This window comes from Cuculus canorus, chromosome 2 (assembly GCF_017976375.1).
Source record: "Cuculus canorus isolate bCucCan1 chromosome 2, bCucCan1.pri, whole genome shotgun sequence".
NCBI lineage: Eukaryota > Metazoa > Chordata > Aves > Cuculiformes > Cuculidae > Cuculus > Cuculus canorus.
In genome coordinates, this window is record NC_071402.1 from 146,474,127 (window position 1) to 146,499,311 (window position 25,185).

Below are 25,185 nucleotides of genomic sequence, written 5' to 3' on the forward strand. Positions count from 1 at the left end.
GAAAAATTGGTTAGGAAAATACCTGAGGATCTCATTAGCAGCTGTCCATTAATGATGATGTAAAGAGGACTTACTCTAGGATGGAATGATAATTATAGACTTTCTTAAATACTTGGCTAAGTTACTGTGCAGTGCCCCTGTCATTTTGTGAGGCATAGTGTGTGAGGTGGCTGTATGTTTTTTAATTAGTTAGCATGAACTTGACTGTATGCTGTTAATGCCAGTCTTTCTCTATGTATTCTCTTGCTGCTTTTACAGGACTCTTTTTTTTTCATTTGTGTAGCCACTGCTATCAATGACAGTTTGAATAATGAAAGAAATAGTCTGCTCTGCAGATCTCTAATACATTGAATAGCCCCTTGCTCTTATGATCAAATTCATGGTATTGCTTTGCTCTCATGCCTGTCCTTAATTTTCAATTACTCACGAGGACTGCCGCATTGTTGTGCCTCCATTTGTTTCTCCTCTCTTCAGTTTTAAAACTAGCATCTATGCTGTCACTCATGTAACTTGCTGGAAAGTTCACTCACAATTTGATGATTTATCATGTTCCAAGAAGTCAAAGGAGTGGACTTCCAGTACTTCTAAAATACCTTCTGGCATTGAATGCTTGTTCAGTCACATTCTTCTGATAATACTACTCGAAGTGTTTTTAGTTTCAATATGATGGAATTCTGAACAGAGCTAAGAGAATGGCTCCAGATTGCCATTTACCAGCAAATTTGGCTGGAATGAGCCCAAGTGGACAGTTCTAAAATGCTAATAAATTATATTTGCTTCAACTTAAATTTTACTGTAGATTGTGACATTAAAGTAAGAAAATTACAGCAGGTTGTAAGCTTGGCATCTTTCTGTCTGAGAAGAGTAGTGTTAGGCTTGTATTTTCTGAAAGTAATTCTTTGGGTTTAGTTTTGAGATTTTGATTGCAGAAGATGATACTCTTGATAAATATACAAACTGTAATGTGACTGGAAGAAAAAAATGCTGCTTTCAGTCGTAATGTTAGTACAGTTCAAGACAAGACATTATAATTTATTTGCTGTTTTTCTTAGTTCCTTTGTGTATTAAATCAATCTTTGTAATTGTGGATGCTAAATTCATTTCATGTTGTTTTCAATTGTATTTTAACCATGTTATTGCTTGTGGCTGTTATCTGCTGTTCTGTTTGTGCAATCCAACAGTTGGTGGTGGTGATTGTTGTTGTTATTGTGGAACTGCAGGGATTGCAGGTCATTTCATTTATCCAGTCTTTGCCGTATTGTGGCTGTTCTTGTAGTCATTTGCCTTGTATTGGTTCCAGGGAAGCTGCCAGAGAATGTCGCAGAAAGAAGAAAGAATATGTCAAATGTCTTGAAAATCGTGTGGCTGTGCTTGAAAACCAAAACAAGACTCTCATTGAGGAACTCAAGGCCCTCAAAGATCTTTATTGTCATAAAGCAGAATAACTGTCTTTCATTTGGATGCTCTTTATTATGAACTTTAATCAAGGCATGAGAGGAAGCAATTCTACAGATTGCCATACGAACTTGAGAAAGAGACACTTGAGGCCCTTGTGGAACCCAGTTTTCCTTAGTGTTTTCAAACTGATGTGGGGGATATTCCAAAATTTGGAATTCTGTCCTAGTCTCCATACTCTGCTGAGCTTTCGAATGGCATGCAAATGGCTTTTTTGTTTGCACTTTTTACTTCTGCTTTTTGCAGGCAAGCTGCTAAAGAATGTCGACGGCGGAAGAAAGAATACATAAAATGTCTGGAGAGTCGTGTTGCAGTGCTAGAAGTTCAGAACAAGAAACTTATAGAGGAGCTTGAATCCCTAAAAGACATTTGCTCTTTCAAAATAGATCAGTAAAAATATTTATTATACTGTGAACTGACTAAAATGTGTCCAATTGCTTTATGAGGCAATATGTAGCCAACATGAATTACGGCTTTTTCTTTGTGTCACTTATATTATATTCCAACTTCTAACATTCCTGAAATGCTTTTCTGCTTTTTTTGTCAATTCATAGCTCTAATTTCAGTTTTTTCATGTCCTTCTCTTCCATCTCCCAAGGAGCCAAATGTTTAAGAAAAGTAACAAAGTAAAATGTCGCATAATTTCTAAGAACTGTTTCTTTGCCATATATTTACGTATGACTTTTTACCTGTTACTCAGTGTCCTGCACATACAAAATATTTTAGAGTTGTTTTAGATAAACCATAAGCATAATGCATTCAGTACTACAAGAAAATCAAACAACCCAGGGTATCTCAGGAAAGAGTTTATAAAAGAATGTTATGATTATGCATATGTACTAGCATACTAGTCTACAGATGATTTTATGGCATATTTTTATATTAGTTGCTTTGTGGAAAAAAGTATTGTATTGCTGTCACTGAGTGCCATGGTTAAAGATAGTTTTTAATAGAACCATGTTGTTTAACCTGTGTAGTGTCTGATTTCCTTGAAACATCTGTTTATTTGAGATGCTTTAAACCTGTGAGTATCTGGAAGAGGATAAATGAAAAAAACACACCTAAGGTGTTAAGTATATTGTAAATGCCTGAAAGAAGCTCTGTTTTATATGGCTGCTATTTACTTAAATTATCTGTAGTCTATAGTATATTTTATTTATTAGAGGTCTACATATGAAACCTCAGTTTTGCATCCTGAATACTTTATGTTCTAGATTCTGGATAGTTGTTGGCAGTTGCCCATAGTGAAGGCTGATGGTGTAGTTCTTTTTGGCACTTTCTGCAAACTAGAGAGAGGAAGTAAAGGTGACTTACAGAAGGAAGCTTTCTAGTAAACAGTACCTATCTGCTGTTTCAGAGAGTTCTGGTATACCCTTCAGGTGAGAGTTGTCAATTTTTAAACAGAAATCTATGCTTGGTCCAGATTATAGTTCTGGTAAATGCAGTGCATACCAACATTCCATTGTACTTTGAAAGAAAATAGTAGTTATGCAAAATGGCTTTTGGGTATTTTTTTAAATCAGGAATGATCTAATTGATGGTTGACCACTATGGTATATGAGCAGAGTGTTTGGGAGCATTGCTGGAACTAGCAGCAGTATTGTTTCACTGTTGTGGTCGGAAGAAAGGCTTGGGTTCTACTTACTTGGCTTTATTCTATGTGTGTGGAGAGAGGAATGAAATCATACCATTACTAAAGTCACTGAGGATTCTTCAGTTAATTTAAACTGAATTCACAGTTAACCCAATTTATGCTCTGATGCTGTTGGGGGTGAGGTTGGGTTGCCTTGTTTTTCTTTTTAATCTGGTTTTCTTTTAACTTTCTCAAATTACTTGAAATAAACAGGATAACTTTCTCTAATCTTTTGAAAACCCCACTAGGTACCTAAGTAAGGTCATTTGTAAGAAGAGGTGTTATCTCTCACTTTTCACATCTGCATCCGTTGATTTTACAGATGAAAACAGACTACGTTTTAGGCCCACAGACTCTGCTCCAGGTCTGGAAGAAAAGTAAACTCTGAAACATCAATTTTGCTGTGAAAATACATCTTAAGTGCTGAGGTTAGCAGAGGTCAAAGGTTCTGTGAGAGCTGGACAGAATGAGTACAGTCTATACATCTGTGTTGCAGTCTCTAGACTGCAACAAAAGTGTTCAGCAAATTGTTTTGTTATGCCTCTGTCACTAGAATCTGTTTTCTATTACAGGTAGGCATTGCTCCTGACTGTTGAGGGATTTGGAAACTTGAATGGAAAGAAACTTAGGTTTATGGTGGATGTCTGCCAGTGCAAACGTCTCTCACCTTCCCAGTAGTATCTGGTACTAACTGTAGTACGAAATTTGATAGGAGTAATCCTTGTCTGCTCCACATCTATGTACTCTACAGCTATTTCTTTGCTAATAGTTTTTAAACCATTTGATTCATGTTTATATTTTATTTAAATAATTACTTGGGAGGTGCTTTGTTAATAATGGGAGCTAAACCCAAAATGCTCTTGGCATATGTTTGGTCGTTCTGGAAAACTCCATTTGATACATTTATCTGCACTGGGAAAAGTATCCTTCAGAAAAGTCAAATGTACAAAACCTGGCTCGTTTAGACTAAGACTACAGGAAAGCTTGTGACTTATTATTCTTTCATTCTCAGTAACCCAGTTTAGTATAGCAACAATTTTGACAGAATCAGCAACACACATTGCTATATTTTAAAGTGAGTTTGGTGGTGAATAAGAACACTTAAGATGTACAGTTGGTAAATCAGAACCAAGAGGCATCTTGTCATGAAGGAAATAATTTATTTGAAAATGAGCAAAGGCAGGTCTGCACAAATGCCAAGAATCTGTTGCTAAATTTCTACTGCAGAAATTACTACTTAAAAGAATAAATCCAGTTCTGAATTGGTTTCAGAGATGTATATTGAAAACTTTGTGAGACACTCCCCTGAGGCTAAACAAAGATTTAAAGGAAAACTTGGAGTACCATTTGGGTGTGTCAGAAATAATATCAAAATATCCTACATGGCATTGCTCGAGCCTGGATCTCTGTTCATGTAGCCTATCAGAGGATTAGGGCAATAGATAAAATATATGCTAGGATATGCAACTTAGTTTAGATTATAAAAGAAAATAAATAATATTAAGTCTTCCATAAGTTTATTTTTTCTCTTTAAAGTGTCAATATAGCCCCCTCAAGTTTTAGATCAGTTGTGGGACTCATTCTGTCAGTGACATGTTTCTGAATGTATGTGAGAACGGGGGTCCAGTGTAGAGGCACATGTGCTGTGAATGAGACGAGAATTTTCTTTTGACTTGCTGTCCATCAAGCATGCATTTCTGCATGTTAAGTTCTGTACTTGCTAGTGATCCTCTCCGGGGGCAAAAAAAAAAAAAGTGAAAATGGCTGGAACCATTCATGGTTACTTCTTTCTCTTTGTGGAAGAAAACTGAAATATGTCTGGAGTCTGAATTTGTAATTGCCAAAGTTCTTGGGAGGTGACACTAACACATTTTAAATGCTGAGCTGCCTAACAGTCTGGGCAAAACTGCTTGTGCTTGTATAATGGCACCCCCGTTCTGGATAGCAGGCCATGAAAAGGTCAGTTTGTAATGATTGTTTTGAACTTCTGAGGGTAGGTTGAAGGGCTTTTATCAAAATCAGTTACTGATCTTTTTCCTCAGGATACGTTTTGATGTGAGAGAGGAAACTGCTTTGTGCATTTTGACTTCTCAGTTTGTGACCACTTTTGGTTCATGCAAAGGCTGAATGATCTGTTTACAGAGAATTAGCAAGTGGATCAAACACTGAGCTCAGAGAATTTCCTTCACTGACAATGGATGGAAAGCGCTGTCCCTTGGAATTTCTTCACCTCTTGTTATTTGTGTAAATTTTACATCCATCCCTTTCCCTAGAAGTATGATCATGTAAAATTGTACAGTGCAAGCATGCCAGCCAACTGCTGATTTTTGTGGATGGTCTGTCATGTGGCTGTGAATCATCTACCTAGGGAAACACAATGTCAGTGGCTATTGTGGTTCATATGAGTGCTGCGACTTGCCCTATGTCCCCATTTTACTGCTTCAGTTCTCAGTTGAACCAGGCTTTGGGTTCAGGACTCTTTTCTTCTCTTGAAAACCACGAGATTAAACCCTACCTTCTGTCCTGTAGTATGTGTTTTTAGTTTCACTGCCTTTTCCCACAATTTGATGCTGTCTCTATTCTTCAAAAAAGAGGTTGCTGAGAAGATACAATAGCAACTGAAGAAGTGTTCAGTCTTAATTATCTTACTCAATGGCTATGTCACCGTTTTGTTTGACAAAGGTGGGAAGCACCTACTTCTCTAATAAAAACATAACTCTAAGCTTTGGATACAAATATATTTTCCACAGGAATCTGATTCCGATTCAGATTTGTGAAGCAGAGAGCAAGGCCTTTTGAACACTGTATGATTCTTGTTACAGAACGTTAGATGAATCTGAGATTGTTTATTACAAGAGAATTTGAGCACTGCCCAAGCTTTGATTTATCAGAGACAGGAATTTTGTCTTTTTCAGTACCAGAAAAGAAGGCTGAAATAATTGTGATTTTCCTTCTGTAAGACAGTTGCATGCCTATGGTACAAAACTTGCCCCTTGCTGAAACCACATAACTGTTTGCAAGTTTTTTGAGACAAGTAGCTAGAGGATCTGCCTTTACTGGACAGGAATCATAGAATAGTTTGGGTTGGAAGGGACCTTAAAGATCATCTTGTTCCAACCCCTCTGCCATTGGCGAGGACATCCCACTAGGTCAGGCTGCCCAAGGCCCCATGCAACCTGGCCTTGAACACCTCCAGGCATGGGGCATCCACAACCTCCCTGGGCAACATGTTCCAGTATCTCACCACTCTCATAGTGAAGAAATTCTTCCTAATGTCCAGTCTAAATCTGTCCCTCTTCAGTTTATACCCATTACCCCTGGTCCTATAGCCTTTAAGGTACACCCAAGACTGCATGGATGGTTTGAGTTTTTTAAATAGAATTTCATGTAGCTTGGGGAAGTGGTCTCTTGAAAAATGTCTTCAACCTCAGAGAGATGTGGGCAATGAAGAATATAAGAGCTTCCTCTTAAGGTACAGCTTTGAGTCATAGCTGTTTTCTTCACCATCTAAATGGAGTCAGGGGCAGAGTTGCAGAGAGAAATCTTTAGGCTATCCAGGCAGAGCTGTCAAGATCTTGAGTTTTTAAAAGACTCAACTGTTGTGACCTGGGAAAAAGAGGGTTAAAATGAACATATTGTGTGAATAGGTGCAAGAACTGCAATAATTGTAGATTTTTCTGTCCACACTGATCTAGTCATACGGAGTGCAAGCTATATTTTCTCCCACTTGCTTCTCCAGGATTTTCCCTCTATTCTTATCCAGCATAATTGCTGATTTCTGCTATTATCCTGCAGACGTCAGTGCATAGCTAAATCCAGCATGGTCTTTTTTCTAATGAAGTATCACTTTAAGCAAAATAAAGGGGGCTGCTCAGCTTCTGGTTTAGATTGACTCATTTTGCCCACAGTTATTTTCTGTTTTATCCACTTGGTGTTTTGTGAGAAGACAAAAATGCATTGAATGCTGAGCTGTTAAACAGCTGATAGAAGTAGCTGCATTTTGTTTGGCAGCATTCCTGTATAAAATATTTTCTTATAGGGAGGGAGTGGGTTCCATGTGGTTGGAGATCTATTTTTTTTAAGGCACTAAGAGGCTCTTTGGGATGAGGGGTAATAAAATGATTTAATTATTCCATTACAAGATGTGTTAGTTCTAGTATTTGCTTAATTTAAAAACTGAAGAAAATGCATGAGTTAATTTCAGGGCAATTTGATGGTATCTCATGCAGACTGGCAATGGCAGGTAGCAAAAATAAGTTTATTCTTCTACTTCTAATAAATCTTTTCTAATCTATTTTCTCTGGTTTCTGTTATTTTCTACTTTTGAGATTAGAGTTTCCTTACTGCAACTTGGTCATTAGAGCTATGAAGCAGAAGCTGTGTATATGCATAAAGTCTCAAAGAGATGGAGGGTAATGTAAAGGTTGAATGCTATGTGTAGGCTAAGGAAGAAAACAATTTCTTTGTTTTATTTATGACTTGAATGGAAAAAGCAGTGGAGGAAGTTTCTTTGTTATGGTAACTGCTGAGGTTTTTCCTCTCTTTTAATAGCCGTATCAGTGGAATTGGGTGTGATTAATACATCTTGTGAATGGAATTGTAGCTGTAAAAATGTCACAATTCAGAAGTCTTGTTACCTAGCCAAGTAATTGTTTTTGTTTTGTGGTTTCAGAAATATAATTTCCAAACCGCCTTGAATGAAGCTTTTAGTGGTCTCATTTTCATGAAAATTTTGTTTTCAGCTATGGTTATGCTTATACCAGGTAAAAGCTGTAGCAGAGTTGTTTAACAAGTTCAGCCTGGACCATCAAGTCTGTGTCTTTGAAAGCAGATATTTTAAAATGTTTAGGGTTTTTTTTGTTGTTTGTTTGTTTGTTTAAATTTCAGCAAGGTATTTATCATTAATTCTTAGTGAAGTGGGAGAAGTGCAAACATTTTTAAACTTAATGCATGCTCTTACTCGTGCTTGATCAAATCAGTTTTGAAGACTTGGATTCCTAAAGCTTCTGGTTGTGGGGACTAAAGCTTTCAGAATTTTGTCAGCTGCCATACAAACAAGAAGATACTTAAATCCTTACCATCTGCCTTTTTACCAGTGAAGTTACCAATTACTTCAAAGACTGGGACATCTGGAACTTCTTGACACAAGTGAAGTGGGCAACCAAAATCTGTTGAGATCTTCAAAGTAGACATTCCTCTGTGCCTCTCACTTGAAGCCTGACCTAATCAGCTTTTTTAGAAGTGTGTTTACTAGAAAAGGGCCTAACGTGAAATATCTCCAGAGACAAAGAGGAAAAAAAAATCAGGATAGAGTGAACAATGTGTTTGAAAACTCTAGTGTTAGAGTAGCACTGGCAGGCAGGTATTGTCAGTTTGCATGTTAGACTTCTTTTTTTTTTTTTCTTTTCTTTTTTTCTCTTTAGTTACATATCTTTTGTGTAAGGATCCAGCTGCAGGGATCAGAGCTCTGCTGTATTGAACAGAGGATGAGAAGCATTAACATTTCAAAGTTACTGCCAGTTTCTATTGTAGTGTCTTGTGTAAATTTTCATCTATAGCTCTCTCGCTAATGCTAACAGATCTGTTCCATATATTGTGTCCTTTCTCATAAATTTTTATTTTCTTGAAATATTAATCTTGTTTCCTGTGAAATGACAATTAGGTGCTTGTGTCTGTGTCTGATTTCTTCTGTTATGTTTTGAACCTGATGGTAAATTTCAATTACAGTTGAGACGTGTCAAAGATCTCTCAAAAGTTCATGAAAATAAGTGATTACCAAAGAAGGCATAGACTTCCTAAAGGAAAAGCTACCACATAAGTTTTGTTAGGTATAAGGAAACTTACTTGGGATTCTCTCCTGTTAGAGTCTAGAGAATTAATTAATTGATTGCAGGTGAACGTCAAAAAAATGAGGTTTCATTAGTTTTGTTGCTGACAACTATTAGTATCTCGGGTGGGGGGCAGTGTGTGTGGAGAGATACTGAAATGTCTATGGAATACACCTTATTTATTAAAAAGGTAAATGTGTTCATAAACAAAGTGTATGCCTTGCAGACCTAAGCTGTTGAGTCTGAAGTTGTTCTCTGCCTCTTCACTAAGCCAACAGTAGTTGACTAAGCGGCGGTGGAATGTACACTGATAAAATACTTGCTGGATGCTGACCAAGATTTAAACAGTAACTGACAATTTTGCACACTTCAGCCAGGCAAATAAGTGAAAAGTAGACCAGTTTTAAAATACAGTGTTTACGAGAAAAAAAATAACCACTGCTTTTACTGTTACACTGTTGTAACTATGAGTAGAGAGTCTGGTAGTTTGCCCTGTTAAATTTAAGATGTTAGTAATTTCTGACCTTTTGGGTTCAGTTCAAAACAAAAAGACACGATTTTTTCCAGCTGTTTTAGAGTGACACCTGGTGGACTGTAAATGTCTGCACTTTAGTTCCGAACTGATTAAGCCGCCAAAAGGATATTGCAGAAGCGGTGAATTTCTTGTATCCTGGGGGGCAAGGTGGGATGTTGGATGTTCTGTGGCTATTGAGAACACATATTTTTTCTGCTGGTCCTGTGTTAATAAGTAATTAGTAATGAGTGATTTATAATTTGATAGCTTTCTAACAGGGAAGAAAAAGATCATATAGACAAATTTTCAATTGGTCTTCCTGATCAATTTAGTCTCCTTTAATGAAAGCCAATTGAGAATTATTTAACCTTGATTTATATAAAGTCTAATAATCATGCAATGTTATTGAATTACTTAAAAAGTGATATTACAAATATTGCTATTAAAGCACAGTAGTTACTGGTTCTAGGTCACAAAAATGAAATAGAATAAAAAAACTTGTATCTTTTGAAACATAGTGATGTGAAGGGAAAAGGAAATAATGCAGTTTCAACCCAGGCGTATGGAGTATCATTCTGGAAATGGAAAGCTGGAGGGGGGGAAGAGATAAAATCCATTCTTCAGGCTAGATAGATTTCACTTTTCTAATAAATTGCTCAGTTCAGCATTACAACCATAAATGTATAGTATTCCATCCCGTAATCATGTCTCCAAGTGGCTGTATGTGTGATGGATTGTACAGGACTGTGTAGTGTACTGTTACACTGAACCCATAACTCCCATGAAGCTTAAACTGAGCTCCTAAACACTTTTTTTTTTTCCCCCCTCACTCAAGAGAATTAGCCAAATACACAGGAGGTGATCTCAAAATCTCTAAAAATGAATGAATTTCTATATGGTCAGTTAATGGGCCTTTGCTATGAAAAATGAAAAACATCATTTGAGAATTGGTATTGAATATGACAAGCATTTAAATTTTATATAGTTTAATTTACAGTTGAATCAGTAGCTATGCAATGTAATTCCCATTCATAAGTGTAATGTTAACTTGGTCACAGTTTAAAACTTTTTAAAGTTTGTGTTGCATTTGAGAGACAGTCTGAAGAGGATTGGTATCCACTTTCACTGTAGTGTATGACTGCAAAGCTTATCAAGTCATTTGCTGTCCCACCTGTTTTCAACATAGCTGGTTTGGCCTATGTTATATCTGGTTGAGTATCTCTTCACCAGACTGGAGCCTTCCTGAGGCTGGGAATGTTATGCTGAAACAACATTTAAGGTGAGCTCTTGTTTGAATAGATCAGTTGGTTTCACAGACAAAGCTCGTCTGTTTCCAGTGCACCTCCCCCTCCCCTTTCTAGACTCAAAGAAATAGTTGCTGCTGTTCTTTAGCTGCTATTTTAGCTTTGGAGATGCTTAAGTCTTCTGCTTAGTCTCCTGCGTCTGCCATTACCACCCTGGGGATCAGAAATGGATTTTGGCTTATAATGCAACTGAGTGTCTTCTTTTGTTGACAGCAGAGGTCTCACTGTCCAACTTGAAAACATACGGAGGTGAGAAACAACATGTGCAAATACGTACTGCAATATCTGCAGGGCTTAGTTGGAACCATCTCATAGTAGCACAGTTGTACCAGATCTCATTAATAAATGACTGACAGCAGATCTCTGCTGTCTGCTGGACAATTTGCAGAAGGCAGAGATAAGGGAACGCGGACAAGTTATTTCTGCAAGTAAAGCTTTGTATTAACTCCTTTTAGCTAGATTTTCCAAGTCCTCTCTTGAGTGATGGCTTTTGTAGCAACGTTTGACCTAGCTGCCTGTAGGTAAAAAGTTTGAATTTTTCTCTAGAAACCTTGTCAGCTTCCACCTTTGGCAGTGAAACTTGTTATGCTTTTTCATACACATTTTACACTAAGGGAATGGCTACAGAGATGCTGAAGAGCTTTGTCAGGTGTACTAAGGTGAAATAAAGGCATATGCACAAATTTGAAGGCAGGAAAAGTTTCCTTCCACCAAGAAGGGCACTCCCATAATAAAATTATCAAAGCTGTACTCTGAAGTGTTTCTCACCCACCCCTCTGCACCCTGCAAAGGTTCTGAAAATGTGTAATTTTCAGCTGTCCAACCAGTCTAAAGGGTCTGAAAGAATCAGTTAACAGCAGATTATATTAAAAAAAAATCTGATTTCAATACCTACCTCTGCTGAAATTATAAGAAAATAAACCTAGCACTAACATGGGTTTATTATGCACTGTATAAAGACTATATTTAGGATGGAGGAAAACATTAACAGTGTCAATGTAGACTTAGTTTTTGGTTAGGATATGGGGCAATTCTATCTTTCTGAATTATTATTGGAAAAATATTCACATTCTGAAAAGATTGACTAATGTGTAATGATTTATGCAACTGCACAAGAGAAACTGTGTATAGATCAAAGAGAAATTGAGTCAATTAGTGTTCTTTATGAACGGGCACTATGGTTAAGTATGTTGGTCACTTTTTAGAGATTAGTTGTCTGTGATCTTGGACAGATGCCCAGTAAAGTGAAGCACTGGAATTGCTGATATAAAAATAATCCTAATAACTTTGTAGTAATATAGAGAAGTGGTGTAAAATAAGCAGCTCTGTTTCTAAATACATAGTTGATAAGGAAATAAACCTATTAAAAATAAAATCTCTTCATAATGACTGAATAAATTTTAAAAGTGATTCATATTCCTAATGAATTTATCTGCTTTGAATCTTTAGCTATATAATGCAAGACAAAAGGTATTAAGAAATACAGGGAACATAGCTGATACTTGACCTGGTGATGTCTGATATGTGATGCTTAGCCCAAATCAGCAGATTTTGTTTGCGCATGTCAGTTGATAATTGTAGCAGAAACCTTAGCTGAATCTGGCAACAGCTTTTCAATACGAACCAACAGATGCTATACTAAAGTTGTCTTCTTTTTTTTTTCAGCTGCCTAAACAACAAAAACCAACCCCAACCTGAACAAACCCAAAACAACCAACCATCCCTTCCTCAACAACAAAAAATTCCAAATCCAGTAGGTACCTGAGGCAAAACGAATGAGTTTACTGGAACAAATGTTATGGAAAAAATAGTAATGCCTACTGTCTTAGTAAAGTATTTAGAAGGAGCAATACAAAGTAATTGGGAGTGCTATGCTTCGCCCTCCTTCAGCACTCATGAAGCAGAATATGTCCATTGATGAGAGAAGCAGAACTGCCTGATGAACAGTTCTTCACATTTGGAACTTAACTGCAGATTTACTTGTGTGTCGTCACTGTAGAGTCTCTAGAGGGAGAGAAACCTTAAAGAGCATCCCATATTGATGGTACCCAAGAGAACTACAATGGCATTGTGAACCTTTAGGTAATAGTATTACTTTAAGTGCCAGACATTAGGTCATACAGTAAATTGTTTCATGTCTGAACTCTAAGTCCTGAGTGTGGTAATTGGATCTCTCTGTGTACAGGCTCTCTACACAATACATAACTACTTGTATTAAAATTCAGAAATGTTTATAGGAGAACACATGGGGAATCTTTCACCGGGCTCCTGGATGTTTGTTAATCACTTTAAGTAGTATTTATCTTATCTAGCAGTGGTCATCTAAAATCTAGGTATTCTTCTGTAGTCTTCAATGGGATAGCAGGCAGCGTTTCCACAGTGCAGTCCGTAACACTGAGGATGGAATTATTTGCCCTTGATGAAGTCCCTTTCATTCCACTGAACATGCAAGCTGTTCAGAGAAGAGCTAGGAAGAGTGGACTGACTTTTTGATAGCTAAAGCAAGTCAAGACCAAGGTTACAAATTCCTGACCTCTCAAAATAGATCAACTTTTTTTCTTGAAGAAAAATATGGAGAAAACAGTTATGTTAAGGAAGTGGAGACTGTATTGCTGGAAGAACGTTGTATGGATGGCAGGCCCTGACTAGGGTGGTAGTCAAAGACTCTTCCCAGAAAAGGTAAGGTTGAATGTTCTTGGCCACAGGAGGAATTGAATGTGGGTCCAGCGTATCTGGGAGAGTGATCCCGATTCTGTGTCACAGAAGATGCTCCATAAACATCCCAGGCATAGATTATGTCATTTTAAAGGGTAATGATAACTTTGTTGTCTTCGTATGTCAACTTGGATCTGAAAGCATGAAGTAGGTTTTGCAATTTTGAAGCTAATTGAAACCCCTGATGGTATCAGGCCGGGGGTCCAGAGTCTGATTAGGCTGAGTGTCAGTAGCCCTGTGAGGACTGGAAAAAATTGTAGCTGTTAAGACAAGCAAAGCCCTGGGAGCTCTTAATGAGGAACCGAGTTATCAAGTTCATGCATATCCCCTTTTAGAAAGCAAAGCCTTTCTTTAGATCTGACCTTATTGCAGTGTGTTTAGTCGAATATCTCATCATGTTCTTATTAATTTTTCTACCTTGGTGAACATGGATATAAATAGTTTTACAAGTCTGAAGTACAAAGATCTCCAGGACTGTGAAATACTAATGATTATTTTATGTCTTTTTTCTTTACTCTTCCCTATCAGGTAGCATGTTTTAACTTAATCAGCATAACTATGGTTTAGTAAAAATTATTTCTGAATAGTTCTTAGCCTTTTGAATGTATTCTGGAAATATTTGGAGTTGGACAATGCATAAGAACACAAACGGGGCTTAAACTAACCAATGTGTAACTGACTCTTGGGAATGAATCGAATGTTCATTTGGAATCGAAAAGACAATCCCAGGAGAACATGCTAGAGCGTTGTTGAGCTATTTTGTTAAAATGTGTTGGAATTTTGTCAGTAAGTTAATTGTCAGCAGTGGTATGGTAATGAAAATTCACTGTTACCTGTAAAATGATCTCACAGTAAAAAAACTGAAATTCTTCACGAGATTTTGTTTTTGTTAGGTAAGTTTAAAATATAACATTGTACAATGTACAGATTGTACCCTTGAAAGAAGTTCCCTCATCCATATCTGTAGTCTAACCTAGATAGTAATTTTATTTATTTGGATTCCAGATGTCAACTTCAAAAGTCGTTATTCAGGTGAATGGCAGAAATTATAAATTGGTGCTGATCTGAATATGTTTGAAGTTATTTTTGTCTCTATTTGCAGTTCTGTTTGCCACTGATGCTGACAACTTCAGGACATGTGATAACTTCTCTGTGCAGGCAGAAGCCTCTATCTTATCCTGCATTTAAGTGTATGCTTTCAGACTTACCAGTACCTCACCAAAAATGTTGACTTAGAGAGCGGACTTGTGGATCTTGCTTCTACAATTCTCTATGTCCATGACCTGTTGAATCCCATCTGGAATCCAGTGGTTGTTGAATGATCCTGCAGTTGCCTTCTGCAGCTCACCATTCTGTTTACTTCTACAATCTGGCAGATTGGTATTAAATTGATTTGCATTAGTAGGTAGGACATTAAATTCTTTTAATTGGTGATGGTTAGTACATATGGATAAAGAAATAAGGATTAGCTTGTTGAGGTAGACTTTTATAGAAATTTTCTCTGAAAATAGGTGTTATTTTGGTCCATATAGTTAAATTGCATATGTAATAGGATTACAACATGTACGTGCAGTAAACATAAGACTCCAGGATACTTGGTAAGATCAGTGGTGGCAGTAACAGTTGTATAAAGAATTACAGACCTGAGCTCCTTAGTTGCCAAAGAGAGATGGGTACATACCCTCCTCCCTCAGATACCCCTTAGACACTCAGTCTCTACTGGCAACCCATCAGCACCTCAATACTTTCTTCAGCAGTGTTTTTCCCTTTATTACATAAAGGAAATTGGTTAGTGTGAAAGGCAGCTAACTCTTACTTTGGCTGGCTAAAAGTACTTCGTTGGCGATGGAATAATGTTTCATCTCTTTTTTTTTAATTTTTATTTTTAAAAAAGGGAGCAAAACAAGCAAAACCACACAAGAAGCCCCAAACTATACATATGATGTCAGTGAAGGCTTCTGACTTGACAGCTCAGGAGGATAAAACCCCAGAATGGGTATAACAACATTGAATTTGCCCATGATATCTTCCATTGGCCATTGACCTGAAGATACCGGTGGGTGTGATGAAGATGCTGTCTGGTTTATAGTGTTTCATAAAAATTGACTCTAGACTAAAGTATAAAATAAGGTGAAGAGTATACCCGTTCTTTTGGAAACGCTTGATACCATCAAAGTCATGTAACTTGCATCTGTGGTGTCATAATGCAGGAGGTGAAGGTAGGTGGTTGCAGTGCCCGGTCTGTTATGAAAATTCCTTCATTCTCCTTAGATATATGATGAAAGAAAGAATAGGGCTGTGCACTTAAGGTATATTTGAAAATAAGAGATTGAGCAGAACAGAATATCTTGTGTGCCCGTCTCTGCGCTACATTCATTAAGTGCTGCAAATCGAAGAAAAAGCTTAGTGTAAATGCGTATTTGATAATGCTACACCATCTAATCTATTGCATCATCTCATCTAACACTCAAGTAGATTGCTGGAAGTCAAGACTAACATGACATCACAACTTGGGAAGCAGAAGCCAGTAGCTTATAATTTCTGCATACCTAACGGATGGTAAGCTGGAGTGGGTGGGTGGTTGTGCAGTAGCCGTTAATATTTTCTTTCTGAGAAGTGGCGTGAAAAGCAATTAATTTTCAGTTGGTTACATAGCCTCTCATTTCCAGCTGAACTATTTTCTGGTTTTTTTGTCAAGAATATGTATGTAGCTCCTTCTCTGGCAGGGCATTAGGATTCTCATTTTCCTTCAACACAGCAGAAAGTGTGGCATATTTTACTTAAAAATAATTTTCCAAAATTATGCAGCAGAGGTCCAACATCTCTGCTTGTGAAATGAGATAATTCAGAACCACGACTTCCAGCATGACAGAAAAAGATAACAGGATTAATAAAAAGCCAGTGCTTGTTTCAGTATCCATATCGTATATTGCTGACTCTTGGTCTGTGCTCAGCAATGCTCTGTGATGTTCCAGGTTCTTGAAGTGGAAAGAGATGATTTACCCAACAGAGAGAGAATGGCATGGTGGAAGATTGCAAATAAACTGCTGAAGATACAGTGGTCTGGCACTAGGCATGTTCATTAGGTAGACTTCCTAATGAAAAATACTGTTCTGCTTTAATTTCAGCATCTTGGAGGTCCTGGAAAAGGAAGTAGCAGAGTGTAGGCAGAGTAATAAAGAGAGAGGACTAATGAGAGTGCATTTGCTCTCGGATATGATTCCCAAATTTAGGCTGCTGTTTCAGGCACTTAAGCCCCTTGAGTGAGACTATGACCCAGAAAAACAGTCCTGTCTTTCTCCAGTCGCTGACTTCCACTGCTTCTCTTGAGCTAGTAATAACACCAGCACAACTACTTGGTAAGCTGGGCCAGAAACTGGCTGAAATTTTTTTGGCTTCAAACAGACCCGGCTCCTGATATAGCTTCCGATATGGCCACACAAATAATAATGTTGGCAGTGGGGAGCAGACGTGATTACACACATGGAAAATCAAGACAGTCAGTTTTATAACAATCCACGCTTATGATTTAGACTGAGTTTCAGATACTGTATTTTGACTTTTTTGGGGGGAATCTATGTAAAATGGAACTGCATCATTGGAGGCAGGAAACATTCCCAACTTGTATGTGCAGAAGGAAATAATACTCTGATTTTTCTTCCTCTGGTCACGTATTATGCTTTGTCCCAGGGAATGGAAAGAGAAATGGTTTTGTGTCTTTCTGAGACGCTGAGCAGTAACTGGTAGAATGAGAACCAAAGAGTGAATAGGTACTCAGGCTAGGAGCTGGGAATCTCCCTATTGACTGACGCTACCATTCAATTCTTGATGATTCATTATTCCCAGACTCCCTGCCATGTTTATTGCTTCAATGGCATCTTTGGATTTGTACATTAAATTTAATCATGTATAAAAGCAGGATGTTTGGGCGAATGAGTGCTTGCAGTGAGACAGTTAACTCAGTGTTTTCATTTCTGTTTATTCCAGTGGTTGTTCTTTTTTAAATTCTTGTCAATGGAATTGTGTGCGATTAAGCATATAGAACAAACTCAAAGAGTCTGTGAGCCTTAACACTCTAGATGAACAACAGGAAATGTATTTTGCATTACTTTCTTATATAAATTTGTCTCCTTTTGTTGTCTACATCGTGGCCAGCAGCGTGATTTATCCTGAACCTAAACATTTGCAAACACATATTTGATATATCAAATATTAGCCAGCACCAATGTATGTGTTTTAGCTGTGCAGGCCAGGCCCATACCAGCTGTGAATTCTTAACATATCTCAGTCTGAATGACTGGGAAAATTATGAGACCAGTTAACAAACTCTGAGAAATTACCGTATTATCAGTATGGACAAACCAGCGTACTTAACAGCAAGATGTATCTTTATCAGCTTTATTATGGACAAAGACAATGAAGGCTGAGGTTCAGGTTTTGTATAACTTGAATACCTAAATAAAGTCCACAAACTGGATTTCATCAGCTTTAAAGCTTTAGGGGGCAACTGTGAACATCTGACCTGAACTGCCTAAGTGCTCCAAAGAAAGAATTTTGTTTTGTAATCTTGTACCAAATTTTGCAGTTCATGTAATTCACACAGTATTAGAAATTATTTTAAATTAGAGATGGCAGAAACAAAAAAATATTTCTAATAGTGCTTTTGCTATTTATTGAAAAGATCTTTCTGCTATTTTAGAAGTTTTATAGTTAAATTTGAAGAAAACATTTATATGCTTACAGACAAATACTCTGTACTGTATTATACAAGATACCTTTCTGCTCTTAAAAATAAATTTGAGGTCTGTCTTTTCAATTTGAGGCCAAGCATATCTAGGACAAATGCAATTTATAGAATTATGTTATAATATGCTTTCGTGTTACTTATTGGAACTTAGTAAATTGTCAAAATATGTGACAGTTCAAAGTTCCTGGAATGTAAAAATCCAGTGTCTCTAAATCCTTCCCAGTTGAGTAGCTTTAAAATACAGGGACAGACTCATCATGAAATTAGTAATTTTTTTTTTTCAAGTGTCACACTCATGAGTGCAACAAAATTATGCTAGAACAAATCTGACGATGCAGTGAACTGCTCCTAAAAAAATACTTCTCATGCACGTATTTTATTTCCCACAGCACTCCCCAAGGCGTATTTTGTGTGACAGGGGTCGATCAGCAGAGGACACTTTGGTGAACTGTTAGCAGGAGAGTTCCAGCAGAGAAGGGCAGCATTAACTTAGAAGGAAAACCAGCAAGTTAGATCTGCATTTGAGATAAAAGTGTCTTCATTAATTATATTCTTTTTAATTTGAAGCATAATTCAAATTGACTAGATTCTTCCCAGTGTAAGTCAGCAGCTTTTTACAGCAATTGCTGTGCCGAGTTCCCTGTTTGACTCGGTGCAATTACAGTTCATGAGGTGCCAGCTGCTAAAATTCCAGAGCCGCCACAAGGACTGCAGGATAGTGAAAATATATAACCATTTCCTCATCAACAATTTAAAAATGTATTCCCTGATTTTTATTTGTATTGAAAAGTAACTTTAAATGAGTCATTTTGCCTTTTGGTTATTTGAATAACTGCATGACAGCATTAAAATGGGGTTTTATTACTGGTACTTCTTGGTTTTATTTTAGTGTTTGCTTTTTTATTTTATCATATGGTCCTTTCTTTTATCATATGGTCTTGCATCTTTATTTACTTTAGTTCTTGTCGCTTTTCACTGTGTGAAATGGATTCATAGGCATCCAGCGGGAAGTGTTTGTAGCTCAGTGTCTAATTTTCCCAGGCTCATTTTGCAGACTCTGGTGATTTTTACCAACTCTATCAAGAAAAAATGGCTTTTTTTAACCTATGAACTTACTATTCTCATGTTGGCATTTCTTCTATCAACTGATGTATCTGCTTGTTGAGTGATGATGACAGCAAAGTTAATAACCTACATAAGTAGCTAACTGCGTTACAACATACCAGAACTTGTTTCACAGTTAATGACAGGTACAGGCACTGTCTGCACTGAGCGGTGTTAGTGTGCACACCACAAGTACCACAATAGGATAAAATATCTACAATTAGAGAGTCATGTAGCCAATGTTTTTTATTTGTCCCCTTTCCTATAATATGTGAGCACAACTTGCTGTTTTAAATATTTTAGTCTTAAAAATACCCCTAGAGACAGTGAGATTATATCATTCCCATTTCACTGGAAAGGATGTGAGAAATGGGGATGGAGGGTTTTCAGAAGTCTTGCTTACAGTCTGCAGTGGAGCAGAAAACCGAATTTGGGGTTCTTAACTCTGTGCAGATCTGTGGGTGGTTATTCTCAAAAATAAAGCAAGCAGTACAGCTCTCTCTGTGATTACATAGTTTAAAATGTAGTAAATGAATGAGCAGAAAGAGTTTAAGCTTTCCCTTCAGGTCACTTACGTGTCAGACTGAAGGCCTCCTAATAGTGCCTGAAGGGAAAACAAAGCAAGCTTCACCTTGCCACAGTAATGGAAACTGATTCTAGCGATCAGGCCAGCTTTTGCTGTATTTGAGGGGAAATTTGTAAATGCTCATGTGGGAGCCTCAGTTTTAACTCTGTAGGCTTGCTTATGTCCTGTGTACTTTTTCCTTGAGAAGGAAAGGACTTTGGAAATGATACAAAGAATTTAATTTTTTTGTTACTTCTGTAGGCCATCTGCTTGTTGCCTAATGATGACAGCAAAGTTAATAACCTACACAAAGGACATTGATACCAATGCCCATTGAGAATGGACGGAGTTAACTGTTCAAATGGCCAAAAGTTTTCCTTTATTTTCTCATTCAACTGCATAGCTTTTAGTCTTACTTTATTTTTCAAAGGAAAAGGTCGTGCCTGTTCTGGTTTGAGCTAAAGCAGAACCAATTTTCTAACTTTTCAGCTAAGCCTTTTCTAAGTAACTTTATTTGCTGAAAATTAACTTTTTTTCAGACGGCATCTGCCTCTAGAAGTGATAATGCTTAATATTTATAGTTATCACCAAGGTAACAGGGCATTGGCATGAAGAGAAGCCATTGTTTATACTTATTCCTATGTAGATCTTTGCCAACTACTTGCTGTCTCCAAGAATCGGGCCTTAAGTAGCTGTGGGATTCAAGAGTTCTCCCATCGTTCTACATGTTTGTGTGGTTTTTTCCCCCCTTTTTATTTTTTTCACATCTTCCTTAGTTCTAATGACACCCTTATTTCATGGAGAGGTGAGGTGATTTTGTCAGATGCTTGTTTTTCCTTGCAACACGTTGTGTGCTTACCCAGGGAGGTGGTGGAGTCACCATCCTCTGAGTTATTTAGAAGATGTGTAGATATGGTGCTTAGGGACATGGTTTAATGTTGGAGTTGGCAGTGTTAGGTTTACAGTTGGACTTGATGATCTAAAGGTCTTTTCCCATGATTCTATGATTCTAAATCAAGACCATCCTAGAGTTGGTGGAATGCCATAAGTCAAAGGGTGAAAAAGGGTCACACCTGCAGGGAGGAGTGGACAGGACAGGTGACCCAAAACTGATGGACAAAGTATTCCATTCCATATATGTCACACTCTATATAAAGCTAAGAGATCAAGAGGGTCAAACTCTTTTTGATGGCAAATGTCCAGTGAGGACCTTGCCTGTCTGTCTGTCTGTCCGTCTCTGATACTGAGCCATATATTCCTGAATCCAGTTCCTGAATCGAGCTCCCACTTGCTGCTGAGTCCAGTCTGGTACTTTCCCACACCTCCTCTTGCAGTGTCATTGGTAATTTAGAGTCATGGGTGTGTGGGGTGTGTGTGTTTGATTAGGTTTTGTGTATTTGCATACATTTTATTATTTTCTTATTAATGTTATTGTTCCATTAAAGCTGGTTTAGTTTTGGTTTCGGACCCATAGGTCTCTCTCTCTCTCTCATTTCCCATTCCCTGGGGGAATAGCTGTTGATCTGGCTGGGGAGGGAGATAAATGGGGACACTACTTAATACCATACAGGACCAGAGGAAGTTAAACAAAATCTTTAAGAATGACACACTCAAAATTACATATCTGCTGTTCATTTGTTAGTCATTAACTTCTTTGTGTTTTTTGTGCCTCTAAGGTCTGTATTTCCATTTTCTGTATTATCCAGGCATATACACAGAAACTTAAGCAATTTGTCTTGAGAAGGGTGATTTTTGGCCTTTCTGCAATTCTAAGTGAGTTCCTACAAGTATTTGCAATTGTAATACCTTGCTAAAAATCAGCAAGGTTCATGCCTGGACACCACTCTGTTGAAGACTTGGATACTTCAAGAGCTTTAATTTTAATATTGAGAATTTTCTCACTTCTTCGTTTGACCTCTTGATTTGAAAATTAACTGAGGAAAGTCTATTTTCACTCAATATAGGTGTAAATTCTTGGCAGTACTTTGCTCTGTTTGAGAACGTGTTTTACAGGGACAGTTCTTGAGATGAGTGTAGAGTCCACCATTATTTAGCTTGATTCCCTGTCTCTGAAATCTTTAACTTTTCTTCAAATCTGTTCTTCAAACAAAGCCTTCTATTATTCTAATTTAAAAGGCTGGTCTTCCAGGGAGCTCTAGGCTAAAGTAATAAACTTCCCCAATGCTCCTCTTCGTATAGAGGGCTCGATCTGAACACTTTATGCACATACATGTGCTTTTCTCATGAGCTATGGTTCTGAATACTTGAATCCCTTGCGTATAAACCTATATTAATTCATAATACAAAACTTGTAAACTCATACTACTCATTACTGTTTCTAACTGCAAGCTGCCATGACTGAGACTGAAAATTGCTAGGCGTTGAGTGTTGGGTAAAAGTGGGGTTTATTATTTTCTTAAGATGAATTTGAGAGTAAACAGTTGTGTCTGAGCACACTATCCCAGATTGCTGGGCCTGGTTCAGATCTCATTCTTAGCGTAAATTAGAACGAGCTTCACTGAAACTAAAGAAATTATACTTGCCTACACTTGTATGAAATCAAAACAGATTAACAGATATTCCTTATAGAATAGGAGCTTTCACAAGCAGAAAGGACTAAAACACAGTAGGCTCTTATTCATACTCCATATAGACTCTCTAGCTGACAAAGGATTTTGTGGCAGCACTGCCTGTTTTTACACATAATTTTGTTCTGTTTAGTTAGGCTTTTCTCTACAAGGAATTTTATTGTTCAAGAGGGGGCACTCCCACCCTTGCTCATTGTCATCAAGCCATACTATTGGGTAATTATTGCTCTTTACATGCCAAGAACTCAAGACAAAAAAAAAAAAGGCAGCCAATCCTGATATGGGAAGACACACACTGGCACAAAAAAACTAAAAAGGGAGACAATGAAGAGAGAAAAACACAGAGAGGGACTGTATGGGACTGTGCTCTATCTGCCTATGACAGTAGCATCAGGGACAATGTTGTTTTTCCCCAGTAGCTTTCCAATATAGTTACTCCATTCATTGACGAATTAAGAGTATGTGAAACTGTGCCAAAGCTAATCCAATCAAATTCCACTCAGCTGGTTAAATCCAATTGTCCGTGCCTTCCTCCACAATGCAAGAGCATACATGGTACAATTTGCTCAACTGACTCCTCTCCTCCCAATTCTCATTGCAGATCTGTGCCTTATGGGTGAACTTTGCTCTTATGCATAATGTGTGGGTTTCTGGCTGCTTCCAAGTGCAGATCTGATCTTGTCTGATCCCTGCAGAAATCTTAAAAATCATGAACAGTTAGATAAATAAACATATTGTGGTGTATTTGTTCTTGAAGTGTTGAACTTAAAACAATGAACAGTCTTTCCTTAGCTGAGGAGAAATCTCTTTCTGCGGTGATTTCAAGCTGGTGAAAAATATTCAAATTACTAAAAACCAAAACAAAAAACCCAACTGATCTGGGATATGTAAATTTAGGGAAGCATTCTAATATCTGCTCTCCAGTGTATCAGCATTGTTCTTGAATCGCCTATTTCCTCCTGCATAGTAAATGAAAATAGATAGGATCCTCTAGCAGCTACTTCAGAGCAAGACCTTGACTTTATGCTTGGAACTATTGCCTAGAATAGTATCTCTTCATTGCTAGTACAAGATTAAGATCTGAATTTATGAACTAACGTTAAATACAAAGCCCAAATTTCTCCCTTTATCTTTAAAAGAAATTGTAGAACAGTTTGGGTTGGAAAGGACCTTAAAGATCATCCAGCTCCAACCCCCCCTGCCACGGGCAGGGACATCTTCCACTAAGTCGAATTGCTCAAAGCCTCATCCAGCCTGGCTTTAAACAGCTCCAGGGATGGGGCTTTCATAACTCCTCTGGGCAACCTGTTCCAGTGCCTCACCAACCTCACAGTAAAAAATTTTCTTCCTAACATCTAATCTAAGTTTCCCCTCTTTCAGCTTAAAACCATTCCCCTTTGTCCTATCATTACACTCCCTAATAAAAACCCCCTCCCCAGTTTTCCTGTGGGGCCCCCTTTAAGTACTCAAAGGCTGCTCTAAGGTCTCCCTTGAGCCTTCTCTTCTGCAGGCTAAATAAGTCCAATTCTCAGCCTGTTCTCATGTGGGAAGTGCTCCAGCCCTCTGATTGTCTTTGTTGCCTCCTCTGGACTCGCAGATCCACATCCTTCCTGTGCTGAAGCACAAATCTTGAATTACTCTCCATGTTTCTCTCTCATTCGAATAAGGGGCTTGCTTTCTGAAAAGCAGGAGTGCTATTCACCACAGGACTAACTTCACTTATACCATCTGAATGTTTTTAAGCTAGGGAACAGCAGTAACTGCCATCTCTTACATATTTCTTGTTAGGTTTGGATGTCTTCCCTGTGAACAGTAGCTGTAGCTATCTGCAAAGTAGCGTAGAAATGTCTAAATGTTTCTGATTGACAGCACAATGATTGGGGCAGGCACAGAGAAGGCTTCAGATAACTTGTGACAAAGCTGAAGGGATGTTTTTCTGCCTTAATCCTTGAAGAGTCAACACCTTAAGCAAAGAAGAAATCTGCCACAAGAGTAGTCCATCCAAATCTATAGAAGTGGGAATCTAAGATGATGAATGAATGCATTCTCTTGAGGAGCACAGTGAAAGGTCTTGCCATCTGGGTTGGGTCAGAATCAAGTCTGATGCATTCTGAACTTTCCTTGAAGAAGAAAGTCTCCTACTGCTACTGAGTTTAGGCTTGTAACAATAAATGTAAGTAATAACAAACAGAATTATCAGAGGGTTAATAGTGAACATTCCTCAGGTGCGTTTATCACTGTTGTTTTAGTTGATTTGGAGTTTAGTATTATGTATATATATACACATAAGTAATTTAGCTATTACAATAAACAGAGTTTAGGGTACGATTCAGCTGCCAGCCAGATCACGTTTTATGTAGGAATGTTCATTTCAAGCTTTTGCTTAAACTCCGGAAAACTATTAACTCCGTGATAAATATGGCACGTTAGAGCCAATGTATGCCCAAGTTACTAGCAGGACTCTTATTAAACATTAGATGGCGGTGTGGGGAAGGTATTGCATGACACAGCTTCCTCAGACTGTATCTGAAAGACAAGTAGAACCAAAAGATCTGATTATCACCAATCATTTATCTTAAGGATTTTTTTTTTAACTCTGCTTCCCATATTGTTTGTTTTTCTAGTAGAAAGTAGTTTTGGTTTAAATAATATTTTTTTTTTCTATCAAGATAGATAAAAATCTTATCTAAGCAAAGCAGTGACCTACATCTGCTGGTTTGAATCACTTACGT

General features: G+C 37.6%; 1 protein-coding gene across 7 annotated transcripts in view; it reads left to right on the top strand.

The window, feature by feature from the left end:
- CREM (cAMP responsive element modulator) overlaps window positions 1-14,688 on the top strand; it is a 43,433-nt gene extending 28,745 nt beyond the window's left edge. For 3 of the 7 annotated variants that reach the window (XM_054060638.1, XM_009569270.2, XM_009569271.2), the window contains one exon: window positions 1,702-12,452. In XM_054060638.1, the coding sequence (XP_053916613.1) occupies window positions 1,702-1,849 (148 nt within the window). In that variant the 3' untranslated portion in view covers window positions 1,850-12,452. Of the gene's footprint in view, window positions 1-1,300; window positions 14,304-14,551 lie in introns of those variants that run through there. The other 4 variants (XM_054060637.1, XM_009569272.2, XR_008448863.1 and 1 more) reach the window with 3 other exon arrangements.
- The last annotated feature ends 10,497 nt before the right edge of the window (window positions 14,689-25,185 follow it).